The sequence below is a fragment of the Schistocerca gregaria genome, chromosome 2 (assembly GCF_023897955.1).
Source record: "Schistocerca gregaria isolate iqSchGreg1 chromosome 2, iqSchGreg1.2, whole genome shotgun sequence".
Classification (NCBI taxonomy): Eukaryota; Metazoa; Arthropoda; class Insecta; order Orthoptera; family Acrididae; genus Schistocerca; species Schistocerca gregaria.
In genome coordinates, this window is record NC_064921.1 from 262,886,847 (window position 1) to 262,904,672 (window position 17,826).

The following is a 17,826-nucleotide window of genomic DNA, read 5'->3' on the forward strand; positions in this document are numbered from 1 at the left end:
CGTTATTACTGAAAGCCTTGAAAAGTTAAACAGTTCATGTTTGAACAACTAAAATGAGCAAGATGTAAATCAGTGTCAAGTGTGTAATGTCTGAATTAGATCGCTGGGTCTATTTTTTGATGGTTAGTAACTTAGTTCAAGGAGCACTATCAGAAAACTAGCTCTGTGATTCTTTTTCACAGTTTTTCATGCATACTCTAGAATACTGTACAATGAGCTACAACAAGCAAGTTAGGTAGGTGTGACAACCTGTACTATACAAATAGGTTTTCATTACTGTAATATAAGTAGCACAATTATAAACTGTTTGACTTTCTACAGCACAATCATCAGTTGATGTAAAATGCAGATATCTGTTTATTGGTTCTACACTGTATTTCTAAATTACTGTGTGACATTAAGCGCTATGAGAAAATGAATCTGCAAAGGTAATAAGAAAAATAGATACTTATTAAAATTTTTAACAAAATATTTTATTATATTTTATAATGTACATAACTTTTTAATGAATGACATTTTCACAATAAAAACGTTCATCGCATTATTGTGTCAGGCATAATCTGGCACAGTGATAATACTGTACCTTGGTTTATTGTGTTTCAGACAACATGTTCGGTGTACAGCTGTTCGCTAAAAATGAAATCTAAAACACTGTTTTTAAACATGGGTTTACTATTGCTTTTCAACTTTTGTGCTCTACTACCAACTTTACAGACATTACATACAGTCAGATTTATTCATTTGCCGCCCTATTCGTAAATATTGCTTTGTTGGCAAATGTTGCTTTGTTGGCAACGGCGTTGTTGCAGTCCAGAGCCCACACGCGCTGGTGGAGTGGTAGTGTCAGATGCACACAGGACATGTTGTCGGCGCAACTTCTAGGAACATGTGCATTCAGCACAGAGGTTATACACATGAACATATACATAAACAATGCTCTCAAATGCAGGGCTGGACAGTGGCAGAGCTGCAAACCCCGGCTGGCGAAGTGGGACTATGGCCTGTCACAAGAACAATGTTCAACATCTGGAATCTCCCTGTAAGAGGACTCCTCAGAAAACGTCCATCTGGAGACATTGCCTTAGTTACCGCCCCCGAGATCTAGTCCAAACACTATGTCACTGTCCGACCCTGCCCAATCATAACATTACAATATACAAAACACATTCACACAAACATATACATAATATATATATATATACAAAAATAATCACAGTTCGTGGTATATTTCATTTCATATGTTTGGATGGAATGCAGAGCAAACTTTGTCCACTTTCTCACCAGGCATGTTTTCCCCACTTTTTATTGTCTCAGAAGGGACAAAATTATGGAAGTCCCTATTGTTAATTTTATGTTATTTGTTCTGTAAGGTTACCACTGATTTAATCGCCTTAGACATAAGAATACGTTCTCCAGAGATGCGCAAAGCTTTTGCACTTGAGAGCAAAATATTTTATATGCTGCCCTATTGATTTAAAACTGTTGCGTGGAGTATCCTGGTGACTATGTGAACATTGTTGGCCGACGAGCTGCATTGAAACATAGAGGCGACATAACTACAAACACTCTCCATTATTCAACGACCGCTTTCGCCTCTCTCTGAAGAGGAGACAAGCAAAGGCACATCTGGCTATTCTCCCAAGTTAATATGTTTCCCCCTGAGTTTCCAGAGGCACTGCTACCTCAATCCTGAGTAGCGCACTTAAAAACCCCTTCATCGTCCCTTATAGGAGCATGTTGTGCTTCTTAGAATCCGACTGAGAATTACCGGTATGGAACTGAGCACTCTTCATACACGTACTTACGCTGTCTTCCTCACTGAGTAAGCATTTTTCATATTCCCTACAACAACTTCAAACATATTAAAACCAGACAGCGCGCGAGCTCTGCTCATACTGTTGAAATATATATAATATACTGTTCTTTGGGAAAAACATAAAGTAAACATTTGTGTTTGCACTGATCCTTCACGCTATTCGCTTCGTGACTAGCTTGAACAGACATTGCTGGACTATAAACATGAATTCTCGCGCTACAAAGCGTCATGGAATGATTAAGGCACAACTGTGAAGATTTTCTGTTCCGCAGAACTTAAATATTCAGAAACCAGTTTATATATTTTTTTCTCGAAATTACTTAACTCATACAAAGTTTACAATAACCACTGTAGTATTAAAAATCTTCCTGAGAATTTCGAAATGGTCCTTCTTCTCTACATTTACCGGATTTGACTTTTCTAACTCTGTAACGTCCGCAGCAGCAGACTTATGAGATGAGTAATCTCCTGATCCGTGTCTGAAATAAGTAAGGATCCATTCAGTATATTACAAAAGTGATAGTTATGAGGCACAGGATTTTTCTGGGACGGAGAATTTTGTACTTAGTCTTGTCTCCAGCATGCGTTAGTAGTTTCAGTTGTGATCATTTACAGATGTGACGGGTCAGTGCATTATTTTCATCTTTTATGGGCAACAACTTGAAAAATCTGCAGCGAATCAAGTAAGTCGAGGAGCCTTCCATGATATGCATTGGAATAATTAGTGCCGAATATCATCTACATCCATGTTAATATAAAATGAAGCAGTTTGTATTGAAATATTGTCATATTTATCTAGTAAAATAAATGTTTGTTGCCTCTCTGTTCGGAAGCTGTTCGTTTAACTCCTCGACTCACTTCATCGCCCATCTACTAAGTATCCAGATCCACTCCAGGTGCATTGTGATAGTTACATAACGTGCTCAGAACCGACACAACATGCTCGACGCCTTTTACACTTACAAAATCAGTGACTCTTTACACCTTACCCCGAGAGGGTTACCAAGTCTTTATCTTCAGTCGTGGCCATCTCAAAGCATGACGATCCTTCGTCATGCTGAACTGAGAACAAACTTCGTAGTTCACAGCCGACTTCTTGTTGGCGCAAGAAAGATGTTGTAAATAAATTAACTTACAGACTAGTGAGAGGAGAGGGAGGGTATCGTGTGGTGGTGATGGTGCAGTGGTAGAGAGACAGTTGTCGTGCAATCCGTGACGTCTGTGCAACTGGCAATGTGCAGCCGAGGTGTGCTAGTGCGTCAGCAGATGTCCGGGCATCGCCGCGAGGAGCGCTGCCGTCGCCGTGATTGCCACAAAGACCGGCAGGGGCGCCTTCGTCGCTGCCTGGTTACCAAGGTTGGCCCTGGTGTCCCGTGGTGGCTCCACGTTGCTATCGTCTGCGTATGACACACGATCACAACACATGACTCGTGACTCTCATTAAAAGCGAAAGGACCGCCAGCGGTCCTCTCGAACAACCCCCTCTCTGTCTGTCTGTCTCTGTCTCTCACTTCCCGTTTTGCATCTCTTTGTTAGCGCCAAACGCTTGCAAATGTTCAGTCGATGTTATTTTCATGGCACTGAGAATTTCTTTACTTAACAACAGGGCGTTCCAGTCCTGCATAAGTTGCGTCTGGAAATTAGAAAAATGAGCCTGTTTTATGTGTACGAGTTACTGCCCGTGGTTTTTTTTCTGTTTTGTTGTTGTTTTTTGTTCTAGTTGTTCCGGAGCATTCCTCCGAGTATGAAGTTCTGCTACTGGTGTGTAAGTGCGACTAGTGTTTGATTTGTTTATGTGCAGGTGACACAAAGAAAGAATAAGACGAAAAGAATGTGCAACAGACTATGTTCAGATGCACGAACAAATAACGTACATGAAACTAAACACATAACAGAATTGTGAAACCATGCATTTGGGGCCGATTAATGACATAAGAAAATTTTCCATTTAGGATCTGGTATGACTGTAGAATATGAAATTAAATGTAACAAAAAGTTTCATCGTAAGTATTAAATAAATCTCCCCTGCACACGAAACGTAAACACACTAGTTTCACAGCATTTATAAAACTCTTATAAGGTTTGAAACAAAAACATTATACACTACCGAATAATTCTAATATCATTCCCTGTAAAGCCTCTCGAAATCGCCTACCTCTCCTCCCTCCTAGTAAAGCATTTCTGAATTATTTTCAACGAATAACTGACGTTAGCTAATGTGAAAACAGTTAACTAATGTGAAAGCAAAATTTTCGCAAACAGCAAACTCCTACCTTCCATATTTCTGTAGAGCATGATTTCTATTTCGGTCCCAAGTGCATAATTCAACCTGTTATTGCATTATACACACAAGGAACACAAAACATACAACAAATAAAAGGAAATTAGTATATACACAACATTTAAAGAGTAAGTAATACGTCTATCCCTCTGAGTAGAACCAGTGTTAGTACTAACGGGAAAATTGTTAAGTAAAACACACTCGTGCTTCTAAGAGAGGCCAGTATTTACTTATTGGCTGGACAGTCATCTCCACTACAATATCGGAAAAAAGATCCTCATTCTTTGTCAAGAAAAAGATGATATACTGAGTGTTCGCCGCCAAGTGATGTCTGATTAATCCATTGCTACTACTTGTTTCGAACGGGTTACGTTACCTACGATTGCAATGGTCGTTATTGTCGACTGTGTAGACCCAATCATAAGAATACGAAAATTTCCGTGAAAATTCACGACTTTAAGGGAACAGATGATTCTGATAAACTACATATGCTCCCCACACGCATCTGCACAATTAATATTAAAACCTTTTGCAGGAATGAAATGAAAATTCTCTCACTTCATTGGGTAATTTGTGTTTTATTAAATAATAAAGGATTCTTCTGGCAAATATTAGCTGCAGAATCCTTCCATATTTTCAGTTTTACAGACACTTGTTCACTTTCTTGCGTGGTGACATGGTTTATTATTAACACTATCTTTTTATGACGGAGATGCCTGGGCATTGTTATGCCATTATACCAGCCGAAAACTGAAATTCACTAATGTTATGGAATGTATCGCCCAACATTGTGTTACTTAGACTGACTGCTCGAAATGAAAGAAAATGCTACAAACATATAGGTAGTTCATCATTTTTTTTATATATATTGTTCATGCGATGGCAGTATATCTGATTATTACCCTTTCGTCATGATGAAAGAAAGTCACACAAGAAGATAATTTCCACAAAAAGTGATTGCATGCATGAAAATAGTGCGACATAAGAAAGATTCAGAAGAAAGACTTTGTGCTAATAATAGTGTGCTTGTGTCAGACTTTAATCCGTCTCAAACTCTGGAAGCGCAGTTTTGGAGACAGCATCCCAAGAATCACGAGCACAGAACAGTTTACAGCAACATGCACAAGAATCCACAGACCTCGTGGGACACATCGAGTCCATGAGAGATTCGTGGCATTTGGCTTTAGAAAATGAATAACCAGTATGGCAACATTTCGAGGTTATTGTAACGAGTAAACCGTTTCGATTTTCAACCTCTATTCTGCAGTCAAATTCGAATGCTGACTTCGGCAGTAAAAATACTGGTGAGATGCTGCTTAAAAACGATTTTCAATTCAAAGAACTATTTTTTCTTATTATCATTTCTATGAACACTAACGTTTATTCTGGTTATAGAAAAAAATGAAACACAGTCAAGGAACTGTGGAAAAACCACAAGTAATTCATTTATTCGATTTTTGCTAAATATGATCAAAGATGTTACTGGAACTGTGAAGTGTGTGATAATGTAAATTTTGAAATAGAACATCATGGTTTGTGTTTCATTATTACGTATGGTCTGTTTGTGTATCTGCGTATCAAATGTCATGGTAAGAGATGTATCAAAGTTAGGCATCGAAAAACTGAACATACAAATGATCTACAGTTTCGTCTCCAACGAGGTCTTGTTTCATTTCCGTCCTGCCATTGGGTCAGACAGAGAGAGACTTTCAAGAAAGGAGGCCGTCGACTTCAGACTTAAACTGTTCAGCATTCCAAGCACGAATATGTTGCTACATGCAGGATGCCAGCCACACTTTTAGAACACATGCTTAGTTATGTGTTAAGTAACTGTAAGTAAATAATGTTAATATCTGCCGTGTTAGCAGTCAAACTCTACATGCTGTTGAGAAAGTTGCATCATGCATGTTTAATTATTAGTTAAGAAGTCCAAAACGAAGGGAGCAGTTTGTTTATAGTGTGTGCATGGTTGAAAAGCAAAGTTACGACTCTGGGCATTTGAAAATATCTTGTGCTCTAGAATTCGAAAAGTTTTGTTTTTCGTATTTAACCACATATGCATACTGAGAAATAGCATTTGCACATCAACCTTGCACACCGTTAACTTAGTTTCTAGAATAGACATCAAGTTTTAACATATGAGAAAGTACTACTGAGAATTCAGCTAAATGAGCATTTGACTTCAGTTTGGACTTCAGGAAGAATTAACAATTGGTATACACTAGTAATACGGAAGTATTATATTATTAGTAATATTAATACTATTAAGAGGGATGAGCGAGGAGCGGCAAAACTACGTTTATGTTAGCTCTCTGTTAGCCTTTTACCAAACACATTTTTTTTAATTGTTAGTTCTCCTTAGATTATTGTTGTCGTTATCGTTGATAAGTCATCATCCTGTTACGTAAACCGTCATGCTTAAAAAGGTCTCCTAATGCTGCAGAAAAGGACCCGTAAACAAAGAGAAATAATTCCTGTTTAATGCTGAATGTTGCATCGTATTGAAGGGGCATGATTAGTTAGGTCAAGGGTTCAACAACAGCATTTTATTTTCCTGCGTGATGGGTGTGTCGAAACCAGTGTCTGTAACGCCTAGTATATTATTCGGATCATTTATAGCAACAGGTCACTATTTAGATTTTGAAATTCACGTTATTCCCTTACCTGTTTCGAATGTCTTCCGTGTGCGTGCCAAATAAATGTATACCTTTCGTAAAGTGAAAACATTCGCGACTAGTAAAAAGAAGTTATACACTAGTGATTGGATCCTGTAACTATCTTTATCGGCAACACCGGGCTTTTTTGTGGTGGATGAAATGATTGTCATTTTTTCCTTTGATACTGAAATGTATTTTCACCGTGAGTGGTTTTCCGAAACAATGGTCCTACCGAGTAGTTCTACAAGCAGTAAGAAAATTCTAAAACGGGTCCCCAAAACGTCATTTGTTGTCTGCGTAAGAGGTGAACTGCAGCATGAGGAGATTACACTGAAAATTACTGACAGAATACAGAAGATGGATTCAGTGTTCGGTTTCTGAGTCGTCGTTGGGATTACGTCATCTAAACTACCGTTCACGGTGCAGTTGGTAGTTCGGGATCTATTCCAGAAAGGGCAGCAGTAGTTGGAAGTCCAGCCAGGCGCCTGTCGTACAATTCCAGTAGTCGGAAAACAAAATCGTTGTTATGTCTGCTCCTCCACTGACATAAGGCACTACGTTTTTGTTTCATAAAACAGCTACACTTCGCCAAACAACTTACTATGTTAGTCTTACAGTCTTCTGGTCGTAGGCTAACTATAAAATTTTCGCGTATATTTACTAATTTTGCTATCGTGCCCTGGACTGAAACTTGCAATGGTTTTTTGAATAAATTACAAATTTATTTAAAATTTACGTGAAGATAGTAGCGTCTCGGATCGTAAAGTCAGACGTTGTGAATGTCTTTTTTTTCTTCAAAACGTCTTTTATTATTGCGCTAGTGATGCTTATGTGGTTCGTATCGTGTGGTAGTAAGGGGCGTCGGAAATAGTCCTCCAGGTCTCGAGATGCAAAAAAAAAAAAAAAAAAAAAAAAAAACAACCAGGCGAGTGTCGGTAGTACCCACTGCCGACGCGGTGAGTTGTTAGTTGAGAAATAACGACTGATAAAACTGTAGTGGGATTCTCTAGTATCTGCGAGTCTGTAGCACCACTTAAGAGAAAGTTCGCATCGGCAACGACATCGTCCTATTTGATTGTTACAGGAGGTGGAGCCTGCGCATAGTACTGTAATGAGCACCAGACCCTGTTAAACGCAATCACCGACACAGAAGCGCGCGGTCCCACCTCCCACGTGACAGTTAACGGTTACTACTGGCGGCCAGCGGGCGCGCCCGCCACCTGTCAGCCGCGGTAGTGCACGACTGCGCAGGCGCGCGGCCAGTAGAGGCGCCACCAGCACCTGGGCTCACCTGCGTCTAAGTCGCTGTCCCCCACTTCGCTGTCGCGCTCCGACTGCGGCCGCTCCTCACCCCCCACTCTGTTGTTCCCATCTACTAATTCACCTTTGCAGCCGAACCACCACTTCGACGTCGGCCTCGGGAACTTGGGGTTGGCGTTGTCCACCTGCAAAAGAAGAAACACATTATCGTACTATATCCTGTCCATCATACGTTGAATGTTACGCTGTGTATCCCCCCTCCTCTGTTTCCATCTCACTAGACTTTGTAAGATGTAACGTAAGGATACATTTATTCTATAACAATAATCCGCCCCCGGTAGCTGAGTGGTCAGCCGGCACGATAGCTCAGCGTGTACGGCCAGAGGGTTAGCTGCCCTCTGTAATAAAAAAACTTAGTCAATCGATCAACAACGAACTTGAACGGATGTCTTACGACGTCCGCCCCCAAGCAGATGCAACGAAAAATTGCGAACAAAATGAGATTTAAAAAAAAGAAACAAAAACATGGTCAGCGCGACAGACTGTCAATCATAAGGGCCCTGGTTCGATTCCCGGCTGGGTCGGACATTTTCTCCGCTCAGAAACTGGGTGTTGCGTTGTCCTAATCATCATTTCACCCCCAGCGACGCGCAAGTCGCCGAAGTGGCGTCACATCGAAAGATTTGCACCAGCCGAGCGGTCTACCCGAAGGGAGGCCCTCGTCACACGCCATTATTATTGTTATAATAACGATAATAATAATTCCGTGTAGATCAGTGGCTTGGTTAAAGTATTTCAGTCGGACGGCACTTGGGCGTCATGTGTATCCCTAACGGACACAAATCAGTAATCGCATCGGGGAAAGAGGGACTGCAGGTTAACGTGGATCCTGGAGCCCGAACCACTTGTTGCACTTGGTCAATCTTCACATCATTGACAGGTGAAGGCTCGGTTAAAGCGAAGCTGAAATATCCCACGGTCCAGCTGACGACGAATCGCGGACTCTGTGTTTGTTTTCGCTGGGGTTGAACGTAGCCAGGAATTGCTACTGTCGGTGATGCTCTCCACGAATTGTATACTAGCTCATCAAGGCAGTCACTGGGAAGCTACAGTTTACCGTGAAACAAAAAGCCGTAGCGATTACATTAAAACAACACATCCACAATGAATTATCTCAGTCGCTAGTCGCTCGTAAGCAAGACGGAATAGTAAATAACGTGCACTCCGACTGTGCCAAAAACTTAACTGAAACCAAGTGCGTTATTGTAACAGTGGGTTCATTGAAACTACAGATGTTTCATTATGTAAATAAGTATGAATTATGACAAACTTAAAGCTCATTAAACATGTTATCGTTACCAGTCCTAAGACTACACTATTTTTCATGATCTCTACACTTAGCAAAGAATGTTTTCTTATAATAGTTTCCCTATTTTATACTGATGTGCAAGTAATAAGGCATCTCCAATGTGCTCTCTAACTCCGTCCCACGCCATGGTTTAAGCACCACATTCGACCACTGTTTCTGTTAGTGACCCTCCACAGACAAATGTAAATGCTCGATAAACTATCGCTGTCGTTTCTTAAAGTAATACTTGTGTTGCTTAATGTCATCCACAGTGAACGCTACAGTGGCTAAGTACCTTCCATACCCAAACTGTATTAAAATCAACGCTAAATGTTCTACATGCACGCTACAGTCAGACACAGCAGAATAATTCAATTGGCTGGAGTGTCATGTGGTGTACGGTCCATTGCCGCTGTGCATCGCCACAGAACTCACCGTTTTACGTGTAGCCCACAACAATATATGCAAATTGGGTCTAGAGTCTGCTCACATTCTTTCGAATGTTGATCAGAACTGATTGGTGAGTGTTTCAATAAAAGTAACCTTTGGTCTCCATTGCTGAGAGTAATTAGTTGACCTTTTTTATCTCAGTTATCTTTGTAACTACTACAGTGAGGAAACCCATTACAACATCATAACGTTTATATAAATCACAGTGTGTCGATCTGAACTGCGCCCTTCATTACAGCAAGTTTAAAAAAGTCCAAAATGGGCAAAAGATTGGGACTTACTGACCCATTTTAAAAACCCCTACTTCGCGAAATTCATTTCATGAGATTTATTCTGGCAAAACATAAGTAAACTTGGACATACGCCTTGTATTAATTGAGTAAAACTGGTTCCAACTTACCGCAAAGGATCTGTCGTCAAACCGCCAGTACTGTCCGTTCTTGAAGAAATAGGTGTATCCGTGGTAGACGGTGGCGGTGTCGATGTTGTTGGGGATGCCCTCCCAGTTGGAGATGGGCTTTGGGTAGATGCTCTTCACGGGGGGCCTCTGGGCCGGGTCGAACTTCCAGAACTTGGTTCCTGGAACAGCCACACGCGCGGTTCAGTACCTGAGGCGGGAAAGGTCTAGGGATCGTGAGGTACAAGCTTGCCGTCTTCCTGTATATCTACCACCTTTGGCCTAGAGACAGATCACAAGAATCTAGTAGAACTAACTCTACTTAGCCTGATTATCAAATGCTCTGAGTTATGCTTATCAATGAGAAGATTATGTTTATCACTGTAGTCTCGCCTGTCATTCTGTGGAACTGGTGGGCATCGTTACAAGTAATGAAGCGTGAATTGCCATTGCAACAAGAATATCAATATCACACACAGATTTCATGGTAGCCACAGTGATCATTTTTGGAAAATCGGCACTGTGAATGAATGGAAAACTTCGTAACAGAATCCATCTGCTGTACTGTTAACTGCATTTTTGTTTCGCCAATTCGTATTTCTAACCACAAACTCATCACCAGGGCTTCATTCGGATAATAGTGTAACAAATATGTGGAAGTTACGTCATTTTAATGTCAAACACAGCAAAAATCAGCAAAATTCGCAGATGGGCTTCTCTCGAGTGTTAACACCGCAGTGAAAATCTTTACTTAAGAACTGAAGCCCTGGCAGTGAAACTCTAATTCGAAATCTACACTGGCAAAGTGAAAGTGTTATTAGTAAGGCAACAGACGGATTTTGTTATTAGGTTTTCCAAGCATACACAGTATCTCACACTACAGTGGAATACTTTCGTGGAAATTTGAAATTAGATAAATTTTAAGAATAGGAAAGTGTGTGTGTGAGAATGTGTGGAGGGGGGGGGGGGTGTTACCATGCCAGACTATAGGGAAGAGAAACAGTAGAGGGGCTACACTTCTTAACTGTTCTCTGATGATCAGCGACCCTAATATTACAGTAAATGATCGAAGTAGAAGTTTTAGGTTTAGTAACTAAAGTATAAGGAACAGAAGTTACTGCAGAAAAACCAAGGTTGTCATAGCAGTAGAAGTAGGCCCTTTATACTTGTAATAATAAAAGCACTCCGTCTTGAGGCCACGAGTGGCCTACTGGGACCATCCGACCGCCGTGTCATCCTCATTGAGGATGCGGATAGGAGGGGCGTGGGGTCAGCACACAGCTCTCCCGGTCGTTATGATGGTTTTCTTCGACCCGAGCCGCTACTATTCAGTCGAGTAGCTCATCAATTGACATCACGAGGCCGAGTGAGCCCGAAAAATGGCAACAGCACATGGCGGCTGGATGGTCACCCATCCAAATGCCGGCCACTCCCAACAGCGCTTAACTTCGGTGATCTCACGGGAACCGGTGTATCCACTGCGGCAAGGCCGTTGCCACTTGTAACACTAAGGTTGTTTGTTATTGTAGTAGTGGTATATAGCGTCGTAATAGAACTGATATCAGTAGGTGATAAGAATAACTACAAAATTAGTGAAAATAGACTGAAATAACGAAAACCCGTGGCTGTTTTTTCTCACAGTAGAGAAACACCTGAATGAAAGTGGAAAAAGGTGCCGTAGGACAACTACAGGCAGGGTAACATGCATGTGGCCGCCTGAATGATTGAGCTATAATAGCAGAAACGAACAGAGATAAGGAAGATTAGCGTGATAGACTCTGTAGGCTTGATGATGATGAAGTCCCATACTCTTTGACAGAGCGTAGGGGACGATTCGGGAGACCCGCACCGCCGTACTAGGCAAGGTCCTAGTGGAGGTGGTTTGCACTTGCCTTCCTCCGACCGTAATGGGGAGGAATGATGATGATGAAGACAACACCCAGTCATCTCGAGGCAGGTGAAAATCCCTGTCCCCGCGGGGAATCGAACCCGTGCTCGGGAAGCGAAAACGCTACCGCGAGACCACGAGCTGCGGACTTAGTTCAATATTTATAAGAGAAAAAAGAAACAGATTATCATAAAGATTCACATATATGTAAATTTATATGTAATGGACCATTGCTGTCGTCAACAAATTGGAAGCCAGGCGGGTTTAACCGAGCGGTCTATGGCGCTGCAGACATGGACTGTGCGGCTGGTCCCGGCGGAGGTTCGAGTCCTCCCTCGGGTATGGATGTGTGTGTTTGTGCTTAGGATAATTTGGGTTAAGTAGTGTGTAAGCGTAGGGACTGGTGACGTTAGCAGTTAAGTCCCATAATATTTCTCACACATTTGAACAAATTGGAGCTGAATGAATAAATATTCGCAAATAGATAAAATGTTGTCTCTTGGAAGGATTAGAGCAATAAACTTAAAGGAAAAGAAGTAAAGTATGTAGCAGCAGTTTCATTTCCTTACCCATTTGAAGTATTAATGTTTTGGGCACAGTATCAGGCGGAGTTGGAAGAAGTGTTTAATGACGACACATGTCAGTAAGAAACATGTAACCGTTAGTGGTGCAGGAATAATCTGTAGCTCGCTGACGCTTAGCTCGCAGCCCGAGCAGACGCTGGCCCGCACTCACCCTTGTAGAAGTAGATCTTGCCGTTGCCGGTCCAGACGACGGCGGCATCGATGTTGTCGGGGATGCCGGTGAAGCCCTCCGAGATGAGCTTGGGGTAGTCGCCGTCCATCCGCTTGCCCACGTAGCGCCAGTAGTGGGGCCCCTTGAAGAAGTACGTCTTGCCGTTGCGGTAGGTGAAGGCGGCGTCAATGTCCCCGGGCAGCCCCTGCCACGAGTCGGAGATCTTGCGCGGGTAGCCCGCCGCGACGCCGTCGTCCGTCAGCTTCCAGTAGAGGTCGCCCTTGAAGACGTAGTGCGTGTCCTCCTCGGCGCGGAAGATGGTGTCCACGGAGGCGTTCTTGCAGAGCGTGCCGCCGCTGCCGGGGGCGGTGGGCACCTTGGGCAGCTTGGGGGTGTTGTCCGAGCCGCTGCTGCTGCCGTCACCGCTGCTGCCTCCGGAGCTGCGAGTCTTCTTGCCGTACAGTTTCTGCACAAATGCGAGACTCGCTCAGTCTTTCTTTCTTTTACTACTACCTTAATCCGGCATTGTGCGCAGGGTCGGCAGGGTTAAGTACGGATTTGGCACGGTGAATTTTAAGGGGTGGCCGGATGCCCTTCTTGCCGCCACCCCGTACCCCCCGGGACGGAATTAGTGCACCCCAGCTGTCTGCGTCTAGTGTAAATCGTGAAATAGCGTGAATGTGTTTCAAATGTCTGCGAGTCGTGTAACTGCGGCGGAATGTCGGGACCAGCCCGGTATTCCCCAAGTAGGATGCGGAAAACCGCCTAAAAACCACATCCAGGCTGGCCGGCTCGCCGGCCGTCGTCGTTAATCCGCCGGGCGGATTCGATCCGGCGCCGGCGCGCCTATCCGAGTCCGGGAAGCAGCGCGTTAGCGCGTTCGGCTAGCCTGGCGGGTCTTACTTACAGCTACAGTATATGACCTTTATTTCATTTCTCAAAGTAAAACAGTTCTTAACGTTTGTTTCGTTACATTACACACACACCTATTTTAGTTTGAATGTGAACAGGTCAGTTAAAGTTCTGATGTGCGTGGAAATATTGCAGCCGTCCATCAACCACACGCAAAATTAAAATGCTTCCACGGTACCAGATCTCACCGTGTCACACCTCCACAGTCAGTTTGGAGTGTGTCCATATCTCCCGTGTATGATTCTGCACCTCTTAAAACGAACAAAAGAAAGCAGGATTTGAATACAGTGGCATCTTGCATACCATTTTGTACTTGAGAGAGAATGAACAGGAATTTAAACGCGCTTAGAATGCCTAAATGTACTCTTATATTTACCATATAATTAATCAGTTCACAGTACTTTCATGACTTATCTTCAAACTGAAACAAAATCTGTGCCTGAGCGTATATTTTTCCTTTCAAAGCTCCTGCAACGAAATGTGTCTCTACACGAGGAAGTATTCCAGCCGTCGTCGTTAATCCGCCGGGCGGATTCGATCCGGGGTCGGCGCGATATCCCGAATCCAGGAAGCAGCGCCTTACCGCTCTCGGCTATCCTGGCCAGTAAATACGAGTGTCGCTCAATATGATTCTGAAAACCTTTACGTACGCTCCTACGCCTAGCCGAGATGTTATAGCAAGCGATTCCAATTAAACTAAAAACTAAACCATATCCGAACAGGGCCAACGGTACCGATTGAACGCCGTGTCACCCTCACGCGATAAGCGTCACTGGATACGGATATTAGAGCTTTAACGGATATGGCTGAGTGCACCCGCTTGCCAACAGCACTCGGCAGACCCGGGAGGTCACCCATCGAAGTGCTAGCCAAGGTCGATAACGCTTAACTTCGGTGATCTGACGAGAACTGGTGTTAGCACTGCAGCAAGGCCGTTGGCTAAAGGATTCCATTTAATGACAAGAAAAACTGACAGGACTGCTGACTGCCAGACTTGCGTTGGAGACCGTATTTGTGTCTAATATTGAGCAGGAGAAACTGGTACATATGATTTCGTGGGCGCCCTGTTCGCTATTTTAATTGCCTTAGCCTAGTTTGCAGTAGGTAGGGTTTTTGGTTTACGTAACTGTACATTTATATGTAACGGTACATTGCTGTCGTCAAGAAAGTGGGCTTAAATGAATACATATTCGTAAATTAACAGACTTTCTTAGAAGCACCAGAGCAATAAACGGTGATGGTCTGGTCTTTCCTTAATCCTCCTAAATGAGTGGTGGTCCGAACCGCCTAGACTGATTTTAAGGCTGAGTATTTTCCCCGTGACGGCCGTTATATCCCGACATCGGTGGCAGCGATATGTCTAAAACTGCTGCCAGAAAGCAGCGCCTTGCAAAAGTTTTATAAATGGGAATAGGAAATGACCAACGAATATGCCTACAGTCTCTTCAACTTAGTTCATTTTAATACGAATTTCCCTTTGTCACAGCGGAAAAATGTTCGTATTTATTGCAGAGGATTTTTTTTTTTCATCATTCTACTGACTGGTTTGATGCGGCCCGCCACGAATTCCTTTCCTGTGCTAACCTCTTCATCTCAGAGTAGCACTTGCAACCTACGTCCTCAATTATTTGCTTGACGTATTCCAATCTCTGTCGTCCTCTACAGTTTTTGCCCTCTACAGTTCCCTCTAGTACCATGGAAGTCATTCCCTCATGTCTTAGCAGATGTCCTATCAACTTTTTTTCATAGCATAAGAAAAGGCAGGAGCCTTCGTAATGTAGGTGTGTAGGGTTTGGGTACATTACTTACGAATTGTGCGAAATAGAAGAAGCGCTGTTTTGCAAAACACTTGTTTCGAGATAAACAAGCCTGTGGCGGTAAAGAGTCACACAGCAGCGTTTGTTGTTTCTACACCTCATTTTAATATAAGAAACAAAGAAATCAGAAGTAATGTGTCGTCATGCGCCACCTAGTGAAATATCAGCTTGCCATCAGAACCAGTATCACGTATAAAACGACAACGCCAAACAAGAGATAGTAAAAGGAGTGACAGAACTTCAAAAACAAGCGTGGTCGTTTCCTGTTGAGAACGTAGACTGCAGCACTTGCTATAGAATTGTCGTACGCATGATTCCATAATTTTACGCACAACAGTTTTTAAGTATACGAAAAGTAAATAAGTCTGCTGAACGATAGTAAACGAGAATAACCAGAGCAAAACTTATCCATTAATAGTACTGTAGAAAATATTGAAATTCGCAAAAGAACAAAGACATTGTCGTTTAAACAGTATTGCTTCATAACGTAGTCGATTATTCACGCTGTTAAGAAAACTGTATCACCCAATGGGACATGAAAGTGAGGAAAATCGTTTAACAAAGAGTTTGTCGGTATGTTTTCTAGTTTGTGCCCTTTTATACAGGCAAAGTTGCAATCTAATTTTATTTTGCTGTGCGCACAAAGGTCGATGCGCAACTCCTCGCTGAATGGTTGTGAGATGCTCACCTGGATACCCAAGATGTCATCAGCGTCCAACGTAAATGATGGCTCGTATCCTCGGTAGAAAGGTGCCATCAGGGCGGTCTTGACGTCCGAATGCGACAGCCCCAAGGAATGGCCGAATTCGTGGGCCGCCACTTGGAAAAGGTTAGTGCCTGCAATGAACAGATACTTGTCATATCTTCCCAAAACAAACACACACACACACACACACACACACACACACACACACACACACACAGAAAATCGAGCTACGGCATTTTTTTTAGTTCGTTTATTTTTCTTCAATGAAGATATGCAAAAGTTAAAATTTTTGTTAACACTTTTCTTATGTTTATTACTTTTTTTAATGTTTTATGTTTACTGGTTCCTGCATAACTGACACACATTTCTGGACTAAAGTACGTATCTGCAAATATTTACGAAAACCATTCGTTTTCTAGTACTGGTACCATGATTTGAGCTGATGATCTGAGAAAGAGAGATGACACTAAGGGGAATAGGGACTGTCCATTCCAAGGAAAAAAAAGCTGGCAGCAAATCGTATGAAGAAAATGATGTTTTCACATTAAAAGGCCTTCGTCACACAAGAATAACATTACCGCTCTGAGTCTGGAGTGGTGAGGCAGTGGTTGTTTTGGAGCAAGGGTACGCGAAACGCATTTTTGTAGCGATTCAGTAAACCTATTGTTCCACAATGAACGAACACAATAGCAGGTAGAAGATGGGCTCAGAAGAATCAAGGGCGAGGGAGGTCTTAATGCTTCCTGTGCTCAAATGCTCGGAATAACAAAGCTGTAGTTTGAAATCAAGTTGCAAAACTCCTGTCTGAAACAAGTGTAGGGTGTCCTCTCCCTCCCCCCTCCCCCCTCCCCCCCCCCCACCCTAGCATTTCTGATGGATGTTGGTATGATTGAAAGTGCAAGTGGAAGAAAAAAAAACGTGTAATAACTTAGCTGTGATTTATAAACTCTTGGTGAACAAGCCGCAGGTGGCTGGTAAATCCCATCCCTTACGAGTGACCAGATATCGTTGCAGCGTAGCAGGCCAGGGTTGTAAATTGGCCAATTAGAGCACGTATAGTTGTGCACCTGCATGCTTGTTGGTCAACAGTGCATTGCGCAGTTACTGGATTTCTTCTCTCGTTTTCTGATTCTGCGATGCCACATTCTCAAGTGATGGCAACAAAGGAATAGAATTATTTAGGCCAGAGAAAATGAAGCACTTGAGGCTAAAAATTAGTTCAGAAACTTCAGTAATTAATGAGTGGGAAAATTCGCATATGAGTTTTATGTTTGACCTGAGTGTGAGTGAGAGATGATATATATAAATAACGATGATTTAGAGGGTGCTCTAGGAGGAATGGTCATTAATTAGGGATATGACAGAAACGATCATTCGAAGCAAATGTAGGCTCTGAAATGAATACCTTAAGAGCTGTGAGCACTATTTCATCATAGATATTGTGAAACAATTGTCTTTTATTGCTCTAACTCTTTGCTTTCCATATTCTGGAAGGAGGTAGTGTGGACCAAAACAAGAAAAAAATTGTCTAGTAACCATGGGCTCTGAAATGGATTCCC

At 42.5% G+C, this 17,826-nt stretch overlaps 1 protein-coding gene across 5 annotated transcripts in view; it reads right to left on the reverse strand.

The window, feature by feature from the left end:
• LOC126336836 (matrix metalloproteinase-24) overlaps positions 1–17,826 on the reverse strand; it is a 169,298-nt gene that overhangs the window by 36,252 nt on the left and 115,220 nt on the right. Inside the window, exons 5-9 of one of the 5 annotated variants that reach the window (XM_050000915.1) lie at positions 16,250–16,398; positions 12,833–13,298; positions 10,213–10,391; positions 8,046–8,199; positions 449–3,449 (exon numbers count right to left, since the gene is read on the reverse strand). In XM_050000915.1, the coding sequence (XP_049856872.1) occupies positions 3,409–3,449; positions 8,046–8,199; positions 10,213–10,391; positions 12,833–13,298; positions 16,250–16,398 (989 nt within the window). In that variant the 3' untranslated portion in view covers positions 449–3,408. Of the gene's footprint in view, positions 1–448; positions 3,450–8,045; positions 8,200–10,212; positions 10,392–12,832; positions 13,299–16,249; positions 16,399–17,826 lie in introns of those variants that run through there. The other 4 variants (XM_050000912.1, XM_050000914.1, XM_050000916.1 and 1 more) reach the window with 4 other exon arrangements.